Below are 21848 nucleotides of genomic sequence, written 5' to 3' on the forward strand. Positions count from 1 at the left end.
AAACGGCTGCACAGTACTGTCTATTATCGATTACGGTTATAATATCGTTTAGGACCTTGAGCGTGGCTGAAGTGCACCCATAACCAGCTCGGAAACCGGATTGCATAGCGGAGAAGGTACGGAGGGATTCGAAATGGTCGGTGATCTGTTTGTTAACTTGGCTTTCAAAAACTTTTGAAAGGCAGGGCAGGATGGATATGGGTCTGTAACAGTTTGGATCTAGAGTGTCACCCCCTTTGAAGAGGGGGATAACCGCGGCAGCTTTCCAATCTCTGGGGATCTCAGACGTTACGAAAGAGAGGTTGAACAGGCTAGTAATAGGGGTTGCGACAATTTCGGCGGCTAGTTTTAGAAAGAAAGGGTCCAGATTGTCTAGCCCAGATGATTTGTAGGGGTCCAGATTTTGCAGCTCTTTCAGAACATCAGCGGTCTGGATTTGTGTGAAGGAGAAGCGGGGGGGCATGGGCAAGTTGCAGCGGAGGGTGCAGAGCTGGTGGCCGGGGTAGTGGTAGCCAGGTGGAAAGCATGGCCAGCCGTAGCAAAATGCTTGTTGAAATTCTCGATTATTGTAGATTTATCGGTGGTGATAGTGTTTCCTAGCGTCAGTGCAGTGGGCAGCTGGGAGGAAGTGCTCTAATTCTCCATGGACTTTACAGTGTCCCAAAACTTTTTGGAGTTAGTGCTACAGGATGCAAATTTCAGTTTGAAAAAGTTAGCCTTTGCTTTCCTAACTGCTTGTGTATATTGGTTCCTAACTTCCCTGAAAAGTTGCATATCGCGGGGGCTATTTGATGCTAATGCAGTACGCCACAGGATGTTTTTGTGCTGGTCAAGGACAGTCAAGTCTGAGGAGAACCAGGGGCTATATCTGTTCTTAGTTCTGTATTTTTTGAATGGGGCATGTTTATTTAAGATTGAGAGGAAATTACTTTTAAAGAACAACCAGGCATCCTCTACTGACGGAATGAGATCTATATCCATCCAGGATACTTGGGCCAGGTCAATTAGGAAGGCCTGCTCGCTGAAGTGTTTTTGGGAGCGTTTGACAGTGATGAGGGGTGGTCGTTTGACCGCGGACCCGTTACGGACGCAGGCAATAAGGCAGTGATCGCTGAGATCCTGGTTGAAGACAGCGGAGGTGTATTTAGAGGGTAAGTTAGTCAGGATGATATCTATGAGGGTACCCATGTTTACGGATTTAGGGTTGTACCTGGTAGGTTCGTTGATAATTTGTGTGAGATTGAGGGCATCTAGTTTAGATTGTAGGATGGCCGGGGTGTTAAGCATATCCCAATTTAGGTCACCAAGCAGTACGAACTCTGAGGATAGATGGGGGCAATCAATTCACATATGGTGTCCAGGGCACAGCTGGGGGCTGAGGGGGTCTGTAACAAGCGGCAACAGTGAGAGATTTATTTCTGGAAAGGTGGATTTTTAGAAGTAGAAGCTCAAACTGTTTGGGCACAGACCTGGATAGTATGATAGAGCTCTGCAGGCTCTCTCTACAGTAGATTGCAAGTCCACCCCCTTTGGCAGTTCTATCTAGACGGAAAATGTTATAGTTGGGGATGGAAATTTCAGAATTTTTGGTGGCCTTCCTAAGCCAGGATTCAGACACTGCTAGAACATCAGGGTTGGCGGAGAGTGCTAACGCAGTGAATAACTCAAACTTAGGAAGGAGGCTTCTGATATTTACGTGCAGAAAACCAAGGCTTTTACGGTTACAGAAGTCATCAAGTGATAGCTCCTGGGGAGTAGGAGTGATACTGGGGGCTGCAGGGCCTGGGTTAGCCTCTACATCACCAGAGGAACAGAGGAGGACTAGAATAAGGATACGACTAAAGGCTTTAAGAACTGGTCTTCTAGTGCGATGGGTACATAGAATAAAGGGGGCAGTTCTCCGGGCGTTGTAGAAAAGATTCAGGGCATTATGTACAGAAAAGGATATGGAAGGATATGAGTACAGTTGAGGTAAACCTAAGCGTTGGGTAACAATGAAAGAGATAGCATCACTGGAGGCACCCGATTGAGCCGGTCTCGGCGTGTATGGGGTGGAACAAAGGAAATATTTGAGGCAGTTTGAGAGGGACTAGGGGTTCTACAGTGAAATTGTATAATAAGAACTAACCCAAACAGCAATAGGCAAGGCATATTGACAAGGGAGAGAGGCATAAAGCAATCACAGGTGTTATTAGAGAGAGCTAAGACAACAACTGGTAATAGCGATAAAGTTTGGGCTGAGGCTAAACAGAATAAACAGGACAGGGTACCGTGTGAAGGAACAGTCCAGCAGGCATCAGCTGTGCAGCTGAGTGATCATAAGGTCCAGTGAACAGCAATATGTGAGTCCGAGAGCAGTTCAAATTGGTGCTTCAGCACAGCTAGCAGGGAGCACAGTTGTAGTTTGCGTGTGCTAGCGGGCCGGGGCTAGCAGATGGATCTTCGTGGTCGTCGCAACGGGAAGCCTGTTGAAACCACATCAGACGATTTCGTCGGCAAACCAGTCGTGTTGGATCGGCGGGGCTCAGTGTCAACACTAGGAGGTCCGGTCCGGTTGACAGAGAGGTAGATAGCCGGGAGATGGGCCTGAGGCTAGCTCAAGGCTAACTGGTGCTTGCTATGGGGCAATGGTAATTAGCCAACAACAGGTTGCAGCTAGCTAGCTGGTTGCGATGATCCGGCGCTAGGGTCCAGTGATTCCGGCAGAAAGTCAGATAAGCTCTGGGTCGATAGCACGCTGTGCAGACTGGCCGACGAATTGTCCAGGCTAGAGCTAGAGCTGGCTGGTGGATAGTGTAGGCCACAGACAATGGTGAAGACGCTAACGGTGACTAATAGCAAGTAGCCATTCAGTTGCAGCTACACTAGTTTCAGCTTAAGGTTCAATGTAACGTTATTGTTTCAAACAGGCCTTACGAAAAAAGATTGCAGTCAGAGTGCAGTATAACTGCAATACATTTTAGTATAACTGTAGTTAGAATGCAGTATAATGCAGTATACTGTAACTGCGGTTCAACTGTAGTACACTGCAGTTATTCTGCAATCACTGTGTCCCAAATACCACAGTCGACTGCAATTACTGCACTTTTTACTGCAGTTTAAAAACTGCAATATTTTTTTGTAAGCGGGGCCAGGAGTGAGACACTATAACGGTGCCAAGTTTGGGCTGCAGACATGAAGGTAAGAACATAACTGTACCCAACTTAAATGTAAATACTTATTGGAAATATCTGCCATCAGTCTTTACTGTCACAATAAATGTATATAAAATATAGTGGGTGGGAAATATGTTAACATGGTGTGTCATTTCTAATACTTCTCTTGCATTTTGTAGCTTAGTTTCTGGCTGTAATGCGTACCAAAGACCTGAAGTTGACAGTGTGGCGGATGCTACCTTGCATTCTGTCAACGTCTTGCCATCACCACAGCACGATGTGGATGTGATAGCCATGAAGGTACAGTGCATTCGGAAAGTATTAAGCCCCTTGACTTTTTCCACATTTTGTTACGTTACAGCCTTATTCTAAAATGGATTAAATAGGGATTTTTTCCACATCAATCTACACACAATACCCCATAATGACGAAGCAAAAACTGGTTATTATAGACTTTTTGCAAAAAGTAAATAAATGAAATATACAGTGGGGAAAAAAAGTATTTAGTCAGCCACCAATTGTGCAAGTTCTCCCACTTAAAAAGATGAGAGGCCTGTAATTTTCATCATAGGTACACGTCAACTATGACAGACAAAATGAGGGGAAAAAAATCCAGAATATCACATTGTAGGATTTTTAATGAATTTATTTGCAAATTATGGTGGAAAATAAGTATTTGGTCACCTACAAACAAGCAAGATTTCTGGCTCTCAAAGACCTGTAACTTCTTCTTTAAGAGGCTCCTCTGTCCTCCACTCGTTACCTGTATTAACGGCACCTGTTTGAACTTGTTATCAGTATAAAAGACACCTGTCCACAACCTCAAACAGTCACACTCCAAACTCCACTATGGCCAAGACCAAATAGCTTTTTTAATGAATTTATTTGCAAATTATGGTGGAAAATAAGTATTTGGTCAATAACAAAAGTTTCTCAATACTTTGTTATATACCCTTTGTTGGCAATGACACAGGTCAAACGTTTTCTGTAAGTCTTCACAAGGTTTTCACACACTGTTGCTGGTATTTTGGCCCATTCCTCCATGCAGATCTCCTCTAGAGCAGTGATGTTTTGGGGCTGTCGCTGGGCAACACGGACTTTCAACTCCCTCCAAAGATTTTCTATGGGGTTGAGATCTGGAGACTGGCTAGGCCACTCCAGGACCTTGAAATGCTTCTTACGAAGCCACTCCTTCGTTGCCCGGGCGGTGTGTTTGGGATCATTGTCATGCTGAAAGACCCAGCCACGTTTCATCTTCAATGCCCTTGCTGATGGAAGGAGGTTTTCACTCAAAATCTCACAATACATGGCCCCATTCATTCTTTCCTTTACACGGATCAGTCGTCCTGGTCCCTTTGCAGAAAAACATCCCCAAAGCATGATGTTTCCACCCCCATGCTTCACAGTAGGTATGGTGTTCTTTGGATGCAACTCATCATTCTTTGTCCTCCAAACACGACGAGTTGAGTTTTGACCAAAAAGTTCTATTTTGGTTTCATCTGACCATATGACATTCTCCCAATCCTCTTCTGGATCATCCAAATGCACTCTAGCAAACTTCAGACGGGCCTGGACATGCCTGGACATGTATCTTGGTTTCAACAGACCAGAGAATCTTGTTTCTCATGGTCTGAGAGTCTTTAGATGCCTTTTGGCAACTCCAAGCGGGCTGTCATGTGCCTTTTACTGAGGAGTGGCTTCCGTCTGGTCACTCTACCATAAAGTCCTGTTTGGTGGAGTACTGGAGAGATGGTTGTCCTTCTGGAAGGTTCCTCCATCTCCACAGAGGAACTCTGGAGCTCTGTCAGAGTGACCATCGGGTTCTTGGTCACCTCCCTGACCAAGGCGCTTTTCCCTCGATTGCTCAGTTTGGCCGGGAAGCCAGCTCTAGGAAGAGTCTTGGTGGTTCCAAACTTCTTCCATTTAAGAATGATGGAGGCCACTGTGTTCTTGGGGACCTTCAATGCTGCAGAATTTTTTTGGTACCCTTCCCCAGATCTGTGCCTCGGCACAATCCTGTCTGAGCTTTACGGCCAATTCCTTCGACCTCATGGCTTGGTTTTTGCTCTAACATGCACTGTCAACTGTATGACCTTATATAGACAGGTGTGTGCCTTTCCAAATCATGTCCAATCAATTTACTTCATTTTTTTGTATTTTTTGCAAAAATGTCTAAAAACCTGTTTTTGCTCTGTCATTATGGGGTATTGTGTGTAGATTGACGAGGGGGAAAAAAACGGGCCAACGGTGCCAAGTTTGGGCCGCAGACTTGAAGGTAAGAACATAACTGTTACCAACTTAAATGTAAATACTTATTGGAAATATGTGCCATCGGTCTTTAGACTGTCAAAATAAATATATTTAAAATATAGGGGGTGGGGGATAGAAATATGTTAACATGGTGTGTCATTTCTAATACTCTTGCATTTTGTAGCTTAGGTTTCTGGCTGTAATGGGTGCCAAGGACCTGAAGTCGACAGTGTGGCGGATGCTACCTTGCATTCTGTCAAACAGTCTTGCCATCACCACCACCTAGGCAGGCCTGTTTCAGGAACTTGTTTCTCCTGACCATTCTTCACAGTAAGGTTTTATATTAAATGTGTAACGTGTGTATTTAGAAGTAAATTCTTAAACTCGTTTACGACCATGTGGGATTCAAATCTAACTCCATGTTCTTTCTTTGTGTATAGGAGCCATTCGGATAACCCTGCAACCTGGGATGCCACAGATGAAGGGGTCCAGATTCAGATCACCCGTTATCTGAAAGGGGACTCCGATTGTGAATGTGGGAGTTGGTGGTGCACAGGGGAGAGGGAGGGTCAACATCAAGTCTCAGACCACCTGTCTCAAAGCCAGCCTCTAACACCAAGCCACAAGACTGTTCCAACAACTGAACCCTGGGCTGACTACTGCACCACACACTTACCATATTCTGTACACAATTAATTCATTTTTGTTTCCTGTGTGTATCAAGAATGGTCCTTCACCCAAAAGACATCTAGCCAACTTGACACAACTGTGGGAAGCATTAGCTTCAACATGGGCCTGTGGAACGTTTTCGACACCTTGTAGAGTCCATGCCCCAACGAGGCTGCAACTCAATATTAGGAAGGTATTCTTAATGTTTTGCACTCTCCGTGTACAGTGGGGAAAAAAAGTATTTAGTCAGCCACCAATTGTGCAAGTTCTCCCACTTAAAAAGATGAGAGAGGCCTGTAATTTTCATCATAGGTACACGTCAACTATGACAGACAAATTGAGAAAAAAAATTCCAGAACATCACATTGTAGGATTTTTAATGAATTTATTTGCAAATTATGGTGGAAAATAAGTATTTTGTCACCTACAAACAAGCAAGATTTCTGGCTCTCACAGACCTGTAACTTCTTCTTTAAGAGGCTCCTCTGTCCTCCACTCGTTACCTGTATTAATCGCACCTGTTTGAACTTGTTATCAGTATAAAAGACACCTGTCCACAACCTCAAACAGTCACACTCCAAACTCCACTATGGCCAAGACCAAAGAGCTGTCAAAGGACACCAGAAACAAAATTGTAGACCTGCACCAGGCTGGGAAGACTGAATCTGCAATAGGTAAGCAGCTTGGTTTGAATAAATCAACTGTGGGAGCAATTATTAGGGAAATGGAAGACATACAAGACCACTGATAATCTCCCTCGATCTGGGGCTCCACGCAAGATCTCACCCCGTGGGGGTCAAAATGATCACAAGAACGGTGAGCAAAAATCCCAGAACCACACGGGGGACCTAGTGAATGACCTGCAGAGAGCTGGGACCAAAGTAACAAAGCCTACCATCAGTAACACACTACGCCGCCAGGGACACAAATCCTGCAGTGCCAGACGTGTCCCCCTGCTTAAGCCAGTACATGTCCAGGCCCGTCTGAAGTTTGCTAGAGTGCATTTGGATGATCCAGAAGAGGATTGGGAGAATGTCATATGGTCAGATGAAACCAAAATAGAACTTTTTGGTCAAAACTCAACTCGTCGTGTTTGGAGGACAAAGAATGCCGAGTTGCATCCAAAGAACACCATACCTACTGTGAAGCATGGGGGTGGAAACATCATGCTTTGGGGCTGTTTTTCTGCAAAGGGACCAGGACGACTGATCCGTGTAAAGGAAAGAATGAATGGGGCCATGTATCATGAGATTTTGAGTGAAAACCTCCTTCCATCAGCAAGGGCATTGAAGATGAAACGTGGCTGGGTCTTTCAGCATGACAATGATCCCAAACACACCGCCCGGGCAACGAAGGAGTGGCTTCGTAAGAAGCATTTCAAGGTCCTGGAGTGGCCTAGCCAGTCTCCAGATCTCAACCCCATAGAAAATCTTTGGAGGGAGTTGAAAGTCCATGTTGCCCAGCGACAGCCCCAAAACGTCACTGCTCTAGAGGAGATCTGCATGGAGGAATGGGCCAAAATACCAGCAACAGTGTGTGAAAACCTTGTGAAGACTTACAGAAAACGTTTGACCTGTATCTGTCATGAGCCCTCTCACTCCACCGGGTTACCACCTTAATTTGTTTCCACTATCTTCCACTCTGCTCACCTCCCTCTCTCTACTCAGCCTAACTAGCTCCACCTGTCCCTGCTCTGCTCGGCTCTAATTACTCTGCCAGCTGCGCTGCATTACCCACTACCTCTCCCAGTATTTAAGGCCCTGTCTTTCAGCTCTCCGGTGTCAGATCGTCTGCAAAGCTCACACCCGGAACCTGTTTGCTCGCGCTTCTGGCTCACCCTGGTTTTGTGACCCCGGACCTGCCTGTTTTTTGGATACTCTTCTGCCTCAGGAGATCCAGACCTGCTTCTGCCATTACGACTCCTGACTACTCTTCAATCCCGGTAACTCTGACCAGCCTTCTGCCTTGCTACTACGTATTTTGGATTTCCCTTGAACTGTACTGCTGCCTGGTTTCATTCCGCCCTGTTGTGTCTGTGTCTCCCCCCAGGACTTCTGGACCACCCACCACCGGCTTCATAGGGCGCATCGCTGCCACTGGGGGGGGCACAGACCCAGCGCATTGGACGGGATCCCTGTTACCCCTGGAGCCTTCATTCACTCCCTACTTCCCTTTTCCCTTAAGTTAAATAAACTTTCTGGTGTGACGCAATTGTGGTCCCCTGGTCGTCTGTCTGAATCGTGACAGTATCATTACCAACAAAGGGTATATAACAAAGTATTGAGAAACTTTTGTTATTGACCAAATACTTATTTTCCACCATAATTTGCAAATAAATTCATAAAAAATCCTACAATGTGATTTTCTGGATTTTTTCCCCCTCATTTTGTCTGTCATAGTTGATGTGTACCTATGATGAAAATTACAGGCATCTCTCATCTTTTTAAGTGGGAGAACTTGCACAATTGTTTGCTGACTAAATACTTTTTCCCCCCACGGTATACTTTCATATAATAATTATATGCTGTAACTGCACTTTTTTTTTGGGGGGGTACATCAGCTTTAATATTGCAGATAGATATTGCAGATAGTTTTCCTACCAGAGATGTTTCCATCAAACTGACTTATTGTGGATAAAAGTCTGTGCGTGATCACGTAGTGCACATAAAAAGAACGTTTACGGTTAAATTCCCATGTACCGAATGAAAAATATAAGTTAAATGGGTTTCCATCGCATTTTCAACTCTACTGATGGTTGTCACAAAATGTTTTGCTTTATATAGCAAATGTGCCCCCATTGGTCTTGGCACGTGCACTATATCCAACAGCTCGCTGATACAGTGCAGGTAGGCTACCTACATTATGAGATTATTATGGATAAGAGCAATATTATTGTTATTTGTCAAACGGCAGCCAAGCATTGATCATCATGTCACAAGAATAAGACCCTCGATATTTATTGGAATGGAGCATCAAGCTCATCACGTGCACTTTCACCACCCTGTGAAGTTCATCATAACTTATTTCATCTGTAGCCTAATAAACTGCATGGTTTCCTGAGTCTTAGTGGGAGGACCACACAACATATCATCGCATGAATCCACGTTTACTTTGATATGATGGCTATTACATCAATATTTGAGCATAAAGGCGTTTCCACCGCAATTTCTCGCATAATTAATTTCTGACACAAAAAGATCCCACCATGTCTGTCAGCATTTATACAATTTTACTGGCTTATCCTGTTTCCATCAGCCCAGTCATGACTTTTTTCATGTGTCAGGTAATTAACCCGCATTAAATGGTTGAATGGAAACCTGGTTAGAGTCACTGACTATTTCGATTAATAAAGATGGTTTTGAAGTGGAGGCAGGGATTTTAACCAGAAAGTTAGTGGTGGTGCTCTAGTGGGGAGGGGCACTAGTGGGTGTTGAATACTAGGGGGTTGTGTGGATGTAGGAGCAGGCAGAGGGTGACAAAGAGAGATTAGAGAGAGGCTGAAGGAGGTTGGAGGGAGGTTGGTGGGAGGTTGGTTACTGGAGATTTGGATGGTAGGGCTGACACAATTATCGTATAATCGTGTAACCGACAATAACCGTGAACAAAAAAAATGCATCAATCATCTTAATACATTTATTTTTGGAGAAGGGGGGATTTAACTTTATATTTGAGTACAGTGCCAGACATTTATTTTTGACGTTTTCCACATTTTGTTGTGTTACAGCCTGAATTTAAAATGGATCAAATTGAGATTTGTCGTCACTGGCCCTAACACAATACCCAATAATGTCAAAGTTTTTTGAAATGGTAAATTAATTAAAGATGAAAATCTGAAATGTCTTGAGTCAATAAGTATTCAATCCTTTTGTTATGGCAAGCCTAAATAAGTTCAGGAGGCCTCCCACTCCTCTTTCTATTCTGGTTAGAGACAGTTTGCGCTGTTCTGTGAAGGGAGTAGTAAACAGCGTTGTACGAGATCTTCAGTTTCTTGGCAATTTCTCGCATGGAATAGCCTTCATTTCTCAGAACAAGAATAGACTGATGAGTTTCAGAAGAAAGTTATTTGTTTCTGTCCATTTTGAGCCTGTAATCGAACCCATTGTAGTTACTCCACAACACTAACCTAAATGACAAAGTGAAAAGAAGGAAGTTAAGGAAGGAAATATTCCAAAACATGCATCCTGTTTGCACTAAGGCACTAAAGTTAAACTGCAAAAAATGTGGCAAAGAAATTAACTTTATGTCCTGAATACAAAGCATTATGTTTGGGGCAAATCCAACACAACACGTCACCAAGTACCAGTCTTAATATTTTCAAGCATGGTGGTGGCTGAATCATGTTATGGGTATTCTTGTCACCGACAAGGACTAGGGAGTTTTTTAGGATACAAATAAACGAAATAGAGCTAAGCACAGGCTAAATCAGAGCAGAAAACCTGGTTCAGTCTGCTTTCCAACAGACACTGGGAGACAAATTCATCTTTCAGCAGGACAATAACCTAAAACAAGGCCAAATCTACACTGGAGCTGCTTACGAAGGTGACATTGAACGTTTCTGAATGACCTAGTTGCAGTTTTGACTTAGAATCGGCTTGAAAATCTATGGCAAGACTTGAAAATTGCTGTCTAGCAATGATCAACAACCAACTTGACAAATATTGTACAATCCAGGTGTGCAAAGCTCTTAGAGACTTACCAAGAAAGACTCACAGCTGTAATCACTGCCAAAGATGATTCTAAAATGTATTGACTCATGGTTGTGAATACTTATGTAAATGAGATATTTCAATACATTTGCAAAAATATGTTGTTTTCACTTTGTCATTATGGGGTATTGTGTGTAGATGGGTGAGAGAAAAATAATAAATGTAATCCATTTTGAATTCAGGCTGTAACACAACAAAATGTGGAATAAGTCAAGGGGTGTGAATACTTTCTGAAGGCACTGTATCTGCCTTACCTCGCTCTCTCTCCATCTCTCTCTCCAGTCATAAATAACCCAGGGCAGGTGTGTCTCTTTCCTCTCCCTGCCAACCAGTCTTCCATCCATCCACCTGTGGTGGCGCCAACTGGGCCATATCTACCTTGCCTACTTGGCGTAGAGTGGCCATGATAGTAGACTTGGCTGGCCCTGAACTTGATCTCACTCCATCTCTAGCGATGTTTCGCCTATAGTCATTTTGCATCGGCGCCCCACCGATAAACATTGTCCGAGAAACATCCAAGGTAACTAGCTAGCTTGTAATCCTGGAAGTGTAGCCACTAGCAAACCCTTTTAATAGATGTACAGTATCTGTGATGACACTGATATCAAGAGATAAAATTAAACTGCCCTCAATTTTCAGAGAGTTTACTCAAGTATTTTCAATGGAAGAGAAAGCCAGAAGACCAGGGAGATGGTGAATTAATAATCCTTAATGAATCGTGAATAATGATTACAGAGGGTCAAAGATCATACCCCCCAAGACATGCTAACCTCCCCTGTTATTGGTAATGGTGAGAGGTTAGCATGTCTTGGGGATATGATCTTCGACCCTGTGTAACTTTCTCACTCATCATTATTCACGGTTCACTCTGGATTATCCGTAATCATGGGTGTATACACATTAATGTAAAAGTGTTTACAAACATATTCTATCTAATTTACAACAAAAGTGACTCCAAAATGACACAATACATTATTTAGCATTAATTTCTATTGGGCACAAAATAATCTGAAACACAACCAAAACAAACTGCAAATGCAACCAAAACATTAGAGTCGTGTAGAGTCACAAGCTTGATGTAGTCATAGCGTGCTATGAATATGGGACCAAATACTAAACTTTTACTACTTTAATACACATATACAGCAAGTGAATTTGTCCCAATACTTTTGGTCCCCTAAAATGGGGGGTCTGTGTACAAAAAGCGCTGTAATTTATAAACGGTTCACCAGATATGGAAGAAAATACCCTCAAATTAAAGCTGACAGTCTGCACTTTAACCTCAGACCCAAAACAATAACAACATTGTGACTGTCCCAATACTTTGGCTCACTGTAGCTTAGTTTTTGGATTATTTATTTTATAGTTATTATTGCTCATCTTTATCAAGGGTATCAATAATTTCGGACCCCACTGTATATACCTATTTTAATATTTGTTTTACTTTGTTTGCTTTCAGGCCCACAGGGAAGGGGTGGTATTGGGAGGGTTTTCTCTGGTCGCCAGGAGGTGGGGATCTGGGAGGTGGGGGTGACTGACAAGCAACCCTAGTTGCTGGGGGATGTGGGAAGGGGTGGAAAACATGGTTTCTGGGAGTGGGTTGTATGGAGACATGTTGGCTGGGTGGGGTTGGGGTAATGGGATGGGATGGGAGGTTGGGGGTGGAGGCCCACTTCTTTTTTGTTATCTATTCCTGTATACTGAATGTATTATTACTTAAACTTTAAAATATGATCAAAATGATCAATACTTTGTAGTTATGTACCTTTTGTAATGTTTTTTTCTTCTTCTGAGTGGCAGCCCACAGGTACAATGTATGAAATAATGAATAGAAAATATGGAATATGAAATTATATGAATTTAATTATTGTACCTGTAAACCCACCCCCCAATGAAACAAAATAAATAAATAAATAATATTGGCCACAAAAAAAGAAAACCAGGGAGATGTGCAGGGGACAAGAGTGTCATTTGAGGTAAAGTTAATTTATGCATGATTTCTTAAAGACTATGGGTCAGGACCAGGGTGGGAAATGAACACCCACCAAATGCGGGTAGATTGTCATTGGTGGGTAATGTCTATTTCACCAGCCACATTGGTGGTAGCGCTGTGATGATACCAGTATCGCAATATTTTTTCCCGTGGGATTTTTTAAAAACATGAAACAGACCAAACTCTTTGGTCCTTTAAAAACCTGCTGTATGTAAAATAGGTGTGTCTCCTGTGTTTCCTGACCAATTCTGTGTTTGGTTAATGATGTTTGTCCGCCATGAGACACTGTATACGCGGAAGCCTTTTTCACTTCCTCAAAATCTCCAGAATGAATCTAAGACAATTCAACAAATCTATTTAAGTTGCACAATTTTACATCTAACTAAGGTGTTTAGTGCAGAATTTCTCAAGTGAAAAAATGTGCGACTTGTTGTCTTATGTAAATGAAGTCAGAGCTGCTGGGCAGGTCTGTCTAACTGTCTATGCTATTGGATGGAGAGTAATCACCGCAGCTCTTCAAAATCAAATAAAATACAATTGTATTTGTCACATGCACCGAATACAACAGGTGTAGACCTTACTGTGAAATGCTTACTTACAAGCCCTTAGCCAACAATGCAGTTTAAGAAATAGAGTTAAGAAAATATTTACTAAATAAACTAAAGTCAAAAAATTTAATAAAAAATACAAGTAACACAAGCAAATTACATAACAATAATGAGGTTATATACAAGGGGTACCAGTACCGAGTCAATATGCAGGGGTACAGGTTAATCGAGATAATTTGTAAAGTGACTATGCATACAGTGAGGGAAACAAGTATTTGATCCCCTGCTGATTTTGTACATTTGCCCACTGACAAAGACATGATCAGTCTATAATTTTAATGGTAGGTTTATTTGAACAGTGAGAGACAGAATAACAACAAAAAAATCCTGAAAAACGCATGTCAAAAATGTTATAAAATGATTTGCATTTTAATGAGGGAAATAAGTATTTGACCCCTCTGCAAAACATAACTTAGTACTTGGTGGCAAAACCCTTGTTGGCAATCACAGAGGTCAGACGTTTCTTGTAGTTGGCCACCAGGTTTACACACATCTCAGGAGGGATTTTGTCCCACTCCTCTTTGCAGATCTTCTCCAAGTCATTATGGTTTTGAGGCTGACGTTTGGCAACTCGAACCTTCAGCTCCCTCCACAGATTTTCTATGGGATTAAGGTCTGGAGACTGGCTAGGCCACTCCAGGACCTTAATGTGCTTCTTCTTGAGCAACTCCTTTGTTGCCTTGGCCGTGTGTTTTGGGTCATTGTCATGCTGGAATACCCATCCACGACCCATTTTCAATGCCCTGGCTGAGGGAAGGAGGTTCTCACCCAAGATTTGACGGTACATGGCCCCGTCCATCGTCCCTTTGATGCAGTGAAGTTGTCCTGTCCCCTTAGCAGAAAAACACCCCCAAAGCAAAATGTTTCCACCTCCATGTTTGACGGTGGGGATGGTGTTCTTGGGGTCATAGACAGCATTCCTCCTCCTCCAAACACGGCGAGTTGAGTTGATGCCAAAGAGCTCGATTTTGGTCTCATCTGACCACAACACTTTCACCCAGTTCTCCTCTGAATCATTCAGATGTTCATTGGCAAACTTCAGACGGCCTGTATATGTGCTTTCTTGAGCAGGGGGACCTTGCGGGCGCTGCAGGATTTCAGTCCTTCACGGCGTAGTATGTTACCAATTGTTTTCTTGGTGACTATGGTCCCAGCTGCCTTGAGATCATTGACAAGATCCTCCCGTGTAGTTCTGGGCTGATTCCTCACCGTTCTCATGATCATTGCAACTCCACGAGGTGAGATCTTGCATGGAGCCCCAGTCTGAGGGAGATTGACAGTTCTTTTGTGTTTCTTCCATTTGCGAATAATCGCACCAACTGTTGTCACCTTCTCACCAAGCTGCTTGGCCATGGTCATGTAGCCCATTCCAGCCTTGTGTAAGTCTACAATCTTGTCCCTGACATCATTGGAGAGCTCTTTGGTCTTGGCCATGGTGGAGAGTTTGGAATCTGATTGATTGATTGCTTCTGTGGACAGGTGTCTTTTATACAGGTAACAAGCTGAGATTAGGAGCACTCCCTTTAATCACACCAACTGTTGTCACCTTCTCACTAATCTCAGCTCGTTACCTGTATAAAAGACACCTGGGAGCCAGAAATCTTTCTGATTGAGAGGGGGTCAAATACTAATTTCCCTCATTAAAATGCAAATCAATTTATAAAAATTTTTACATGCATTTTTCTGGATTTTTTTGTTGTTATTCTGTCTCTCACTGTTCAAATAAACCTACCATTAAAATTATAGACTGATCATTTCTTTGTCAGTGGGCAAACGTACAAAATCAGAAGGGGATCAAATACTTTTTTCCCTCACTGTACGTACATTTCCCAACCAGAAGCCATGGATTACAGTCACTGTGGTTACAAATAATGCGAAAAAACTAACAAAATAGCACAGTTGGTTAGGAGCCCGTAAAACGGCAGCCATCCCCTCCGGCGCCATTGTCACAGATCATGTTAGTGAACAAATGGACATCATCAAATCAAAACACAACCTTAATTTGGTTGGCACGGATGTTCCAAACTCACTGACTTTATTACCAAAATTATCCTATTTACACCTCGTAGTCAATTTCGACACTAGAATAACTGTTTCTGACTCATATCGATGCCACATAGGCCGTTTTCAAAGGGATTTGTTGCTTTTTAAAGCCAGTCTCTCTTTAAAAGACATGCTCTGGAACTTTGGCAACTACTAAGTATTTTTTAAACCTCCCGCTTTGGGCTGGATGTGTCAATGTGTAGTTCATTCATGCATAACCTATGAGCAGAATTACTGTTTTACCTCAATTTGCCACGAAATCCCTAATTTGAAAGAGACTGTTTTTCTGGATGCTGTGCTGCGCCATTTTCCCCCACGTGGGCCAGTCCCTTAGCAATTCGAGTTCAACCAATGAGCTTCAGACCCTCGCCATTTGAGTGTGATTTAGCAAGAGGCACATCATGCACACACAGCAGAGCGAGACAGAGAGCAATGATGTGGTGCACATATCTGCACATATTAGATGTAGTACACAATTCTCAGGGACCACTTTTGGCTCATGAGCGATACTTTCAGAACTACTGGCTAAAAAGTATACAAAAGTACCAGAAAATCTTTAAGTCACTCTGCTACATATATCACTGAATGGAGTAGCGTGCAGTAGTCTACTGCTCTGCTCACCCACTCAAACAATCCTCCCAGTCATAGAGTTATGATGGGAAAATAACCAGGCCTAGAGCCTTCTGTTGACTATATTGTTATTCTTGTGAGAGTGCTCTGACTCAGCCCATTAACTGGTGACAGTGGAGACACTGTGTGGCCCTCAGAGACCCTCCAGCAGCAGAGACTTGAAACCCAGATTAGCCTACTCATCCCAAACAAACTCCATTGCACAGAGCCTCACAATGACAGCATTCAGACAATTAGACATGTATTGTCCTTATCATCATCATCACCTTATCATCCTACTGTTCGGACCATTTCGGAAATGTAAACAAAAGTTTTGCATACCAATAAAGCCTGTTGTTCGAGTCAAGGGAGAGAGAGATACAGGAGTCAGACACAAAATAGGTTTTGTACAGCTAGCTGATCAGAGCTCAGTGTAGGCCTACAGTTGAAGTCGGAAGTTTACATACACCTTAGCCAAATACATTTAAATTCAGTTTTTCACAATTCCTGACTTTAATCCTTGTAAAAATTCCCTGTCTAAGGTCAGTTAGGATCACCACTTTATTTTAAGAATGTGAAATGTCAGAATAATAGTACAGAGAATTATTTATTTCAGCTTTTCTTTATTTCATCACATTCCCAGTGGGTCAGAAGTTTACATACACTCAATTAGTATTTGGTAGCATTGTCTTTAAATTGTTTAACTTGGGTCAAATGTTTTGGGTGGCCTTCCACAAGCTTCCCACAATAAGTTGGGTGAATTTTAGCCCATTCCTCCTGACAGAGCTGGTGTAACTGAGTCAGGTTTGTAGGCCTCCTTGCTCGCACACGCTTTTTCAGTTCTGCCCACAAATGTTCTATAGGGTTGAGGTCAGGGCTTTGTGATGGCCACTCCAATACCTTGACTTAGTTGTCCTTAAGCCATTTTGCCACAACTTTGGAAGTATGCTTTGGGTCATTGTCCATTTGGAAGACCCATTTGCGACCAAGCTTTAACTTCCTGACGGATGTCTTGAGATGTTGCTTCAATATATCCACATAATTTTCCTTCCTCATGATGCCATCTATTTTGTGAAGTGCATCAGTCCCTCCTGCAGCAAAGCACCCCCACAGCATGATGCTGCCACCCCGTGCGTCACGGTTGGGATGGTGTTCTTCGGCTTGCAAGATCCCCCTTTTTCCTCCAAACATAACGATGGTCATTATGGCCAAACAGTTCTATTTTTATTTCATCAGACCAGAGGACATTTCTCCAAAAAGTACGATCTTTGTCCCCATGTGCAGTTGCAAACTGTAGTCTAATTTCTTTTCTGAGGTCTTGGCTGATTTATTTTGATTTTCCCATGATGTCAAGCAAAGAGGCACTGAGTTTGAAGGTAGGCCTTGAAATACATCCACAGGTACACCTCCAATTGACTCAAATGATGTCAATTAGCCTATGACATCATTTTCTGGAATTTTCCAAGCTGTTTAAAGGCACAGTCAACTTAGTGTATGTAAACTTCTGACCCACTGGAATTGTGATACAGCGAATTATAAGTGAAATAATCTGTCTGTAAACAATTGTTGGAAAAATTACTTGTATCATACACAAAGTAGATGTCCTAACCGACTTGCCAAAACTATAGTTTGTTAACAAGACATTTGTGGAGAGGTTGAAAAACGAGTTTTAATGACTCCAACCTAAGTTTATATAAACTTCCGACTTCAACTGTATACTATAGCAGACACACTATACTCACATGCAATGTAGGCGATCAAAGCGATGGCGAACAGCAGTTTCATCATCCTTCTGTTCAGTCCTGATATCACCCAGATGATCTGCTTCTTCATCTGCTCAATGCAACATCGAACCCGGAAGCACGCGATGCTGCTGTTATAACATTTCAGAACCACGGACCAAAACGCGCGCCCCTTCTTGTTTCGACTATCTAATTGATTCTCTACTAAATGAACGCTTTGTAGTATATTACAAGAAGGAATTAAGCCATAGTAAGTCACTAGGGCTGGACAGTTTCATACGTGGCTACCCGTCTTGTAAAAGCACAGCTAACGTTAGCTAACTAACTTAGAATCACTAGCACTAGAGGTTATTCGTATTTCTGGGTCGTGATTTGACTATACTCATCAGTGCAGCAAATCCTCGTCAACTTTCAATTCAGCATGTACGTAAAGCATAGCTACAGTATATCTCTGTCTAACGTAGCCATTAGCTAACTAGCTAGCGAGACACTCTTTCATTACGATTACTTCCGCATAGTTTTCCAAATTAACAACCTTAGAATCAAAAAGAGTTGAGAATAAATATAATGTCATATTAATGTGTAACTTATCCGTATACAATTGTACGCAATTTAGTTCATTTCACTCCTGGGCGGATACCTGTCTAGGGTGATCAAGTATTCCTGACATCGATTGACCAGCCTGCCGCGTTATGGGCTATATTCAACAGATGATTTCAGTAACTAAAGACATGTGGCATTTTGTACATTTATTTGGTTTAATATGTAGCTAAGAAAAATATTATACATTAACAATATCCCCACCCAAAAGGTACAACTGCTCTATTAAAAAAAGAGTGATAGGGTATGATGAACTTCAACTCTACGTGTAACTGAATGTCAATCACAGAATCATTCACTGCATGCAAAGTGTCTCGTTCATGAAAGTGCGCGTTCCTCTGCCCAGGCGTTGCTGACGCCCGCCAGATCGTACAACGCCTGGATAGGTATTTTACATATCAGCCAGTGGAGGTTCCTCAGAGGAGGAAGGGGAGAATCATCCTCCTTAGTGTATTTCATAAAAATAAAAATAGTAACAATTTAAGAAGTTATCCTTTTTAGATGAAACTATACTAAATATGTTCAAATGTCACCAAATAATTTATTAAAACACACTGTTTTGCAACGAAGGTCTACAGTAGCCTCAACAGCACTCTGTAGGGTAGCACCATGGTGTAGCCAGAGGACAGCTAGCTTCTGTCCTCCTCTGGATACATTGACTTCAATACAAAACCTAGTAATTACATTTTATTGATAATCGCGCCAAAGGAGATGGCTGCCGTTTTACGGTCTCCTAACCAATTGTGCTATTGTGTGTGTTTTTTTGCGTTATTTGTAAATTATTTTGTACATAATGTTTCTGCCACTGTCTCTTATGACCAAACAGAGCTTCTGGATATCAGGACAGCGATTACTCACCTCGTACTGGACAAATAATTTTTCTTTAACAAGTCGGACGCAAATGATTTTCTAAAGACACCCGACAAGGCCAAAAATCACCGTCATTCGCATGAGAAAGAGACAGAGATATCGGAGACGTAGGTCGGGGTGCCTTGTAAGGATCCGACGGCGAGTGCATAATCTGCCTCTACCAATCAGTCCTATTAGCCAACGTACAATCATTGGATAACAAAATAGATCAACTAAGATCACGGATATCCTACGAACGGGACATAAAAAACTGTAATATCTTATGTTTCATCGAGTCGTGGCTGAACGACGACATGGATAACATACAGCTGGCGGGATATACGCTGCATCGGCAAGATAGAACAGCGGCCTCCGGTAAGACAAGGGGTGGCGGTCTGTGTATATTTGTAAACAACAGCTGGTGCACAAAATCTAATATTAAGGAAGTCTCTAGGTTTTGCTCGCCTGAGGTAGAGTATCTCATGATAAGCTGTAAGACCACACTATTTACCAAGAGAGTTTTCATCTATATTTTTTGTAGCTGTCTATTTACCACCACAAACCGATGCTGGCACTAAGACCACACTCAATGAGCTGTATAAGGCCATAAGCAAACAGGAAAACGCTCATCCAGAGGCGGCGCTCCTAGTGGCCGGGGACTTTAATGCAGGGAAACTTAAATCCGTTTTACCTCATTTCTACCAGCATGTTAAATGTGCAACCAGAGGAAAAAAAACTCTAGACCACCTTTACTCCACACACAGAGATGCGTACAAAGCTCTCCCTCGCCATCCATTTGGCAAATCTGAACATAACTTTATCCTCCTGATTCCTGCTTACAAGCAAAAACTAAAGCAGGAAGCACCAGTAACTCGGTCAATAAAGAAGTGGTCAGATGACGCAGATGCTAAGCTACAGGACTGTTTTGCTAGCACAGACTAGAATATGTCCCGGGATTCTTCCGATGGCATTAAGGAGTACACCACAGTCACTGGCTTCATCAATAAGTACATTTTACATTTGACATTTTTTGTCATTTAGCAGACGCTCTTATCCAGAGCGACTTACAGTTAGCGCATACATTATTTTATCGAACCCACAACCCTGGCGTTGCAAACGCCATGCTCTACCAACTGAGCTACATCCCCTGCCGGCCATTCCCTCCCCTACCCTGGACGACGCTGGGCCAATTGTGCGCCGCCCCATGGGTCTCCCGGTCGCGGCCGGCTACGACAGAGCCTGGATTCGAACCAGGATCTCTACATCAATGACGTCTTCCCTACAGTGACAGTATGTACATACCCCAACCAGAAGCCATGGATTACAGGCAATATACGCACTGAGATAAAGGGTAGAGCTGCCGCTTTCAAGGAGCGGGACTCTCACTCGGACGCTTATAAGAAATCCTGCTATGCCCTCCGACGAACCATCCAACAGGCAAAGCGTCAATACAGGACTAAGATTTAATCGTACTACACCGGCTCCGACGCTCTTTCGGATGTGGCAGGACTTGCAAACTATTACAGACTACAAAGGGAAGCACAGCCGCGAGCTGCCCAGTGATACGAGCCTACCAGACGAGCTAAATTACTTCTATGTTCGCTTCGAGGCAAGCAATACATAAGCATGCATGAGAGCATCATCTGTTCTGGACGACTGTGTGATCACGCTCTCCGTAGCCGATGTGAGTAAAACTTTTAAACAGGTCAACATTCACAAGGCCGCAGGACCAGACGGATTACCAGGACGTGTACTTTGAGCATGCGCTGACCAACTGGCAAGTGTCTTCACTGACATTTTCAACCTGTCCCTGACTGAGTCTGTAATACCAACATGTTTCAAGCAGACCACCATGGTCCCTGTGCCCAAGAACACTAAGGTAACCTGCCTAAATGACTACCGACCCGTAGCACTCACGTCTGTAGCGATGAAGTATTTGAAAGGCTGGTCATGGCTCACATCAACATCTTTATCACTGAAACTCTAGACCCACTCCAATTTGCATACTGCCCCAACAGATCCACAGATGATGCAATCTCTATTGCACTCCACACTGCCCTTTCCCACCTGGACAAGAGGAACACCTACGTGAGAATGCTATTCATTGACTACAGCTCAGCGTTCAACACCATAGTGCCCTCAAAGCTCATCACTAAGCTAAGGACCCTGGAACTAAACACCTCCCTCTGCATCTGGATCCTGGACTTCCTGACGGGCCGCCCCCCAGGCGGTAAGGTAACAACACATCTGCCACGCTGATCCTCAACACGGGGGCCCCTCAGGGGTGCGTGCTCAGTCCCCTCCTGTACTCCCTGTTCACCCATGACTACAGTGAGGGAAACAATTATTTGATCCCCTGCTGATTTTGTACGTTTGCCCACTGACCAAGAAATGATCAGTCTATAATTTTAATGGTAGGTTTATTTGAACAGTGAGAGACAGAATAACAACAAAGAAATCCAGAAAAACGCATGTAAAAAATGTTATAAATTGATTTGCATTTTAATGAGGGAAATAAGTATTTGACCCCCTCTCAATCAGAAAGATTTGTGGCTCCCAGGTGTCTTTTATACAGGTAACGAGCTGAGATTAGGAGCACACTATTAAAGGGAGTGCTTGGTGAG

At 43.0% G+C, this 21848-nt stretch overlaps 1 protein-coding gene across 1 annotated transcript in view; it reads right to left on the reverse strand.

The window, feature by feature from the left end:
- Nucleotides 1-18376, reverse strand: part of LOC121556335 (UDP-glucuronic acid decarboxylase 1-like) — a 157200-nt gene extending 138824 nt beyond the window's left edge. Inside the window, exon 1 of the mRNA XM_041870244.2 lies at nt 17776-18376. Within this exon, the coding sequence (XP_041726178.1) occupies nt 17776-17866 (91 nt within the window). The 5' untranslated portion in view covers nt 17867-18376. The remainder of the gene's footprint in view (nt 1-17775) is intronic.
- Nucleotides 18377-21848: the final 3472 nt, after the last annotated feature.

This window comes from Coregonus clupeaformis, chromosome 23, assembly GCF_020615455.1.
Source record: "Coregonus clupeaformis isolate EN_2021a chromosome 23, ASM2061545v1, whole genome shotgun sequence".
Lineage (NCBI taxonomy): Eukaryota > Metazoa > Chordata > Actinopteri > Salmoniformes > Salmonidae > Coregonus > Coregonus clupeaformis.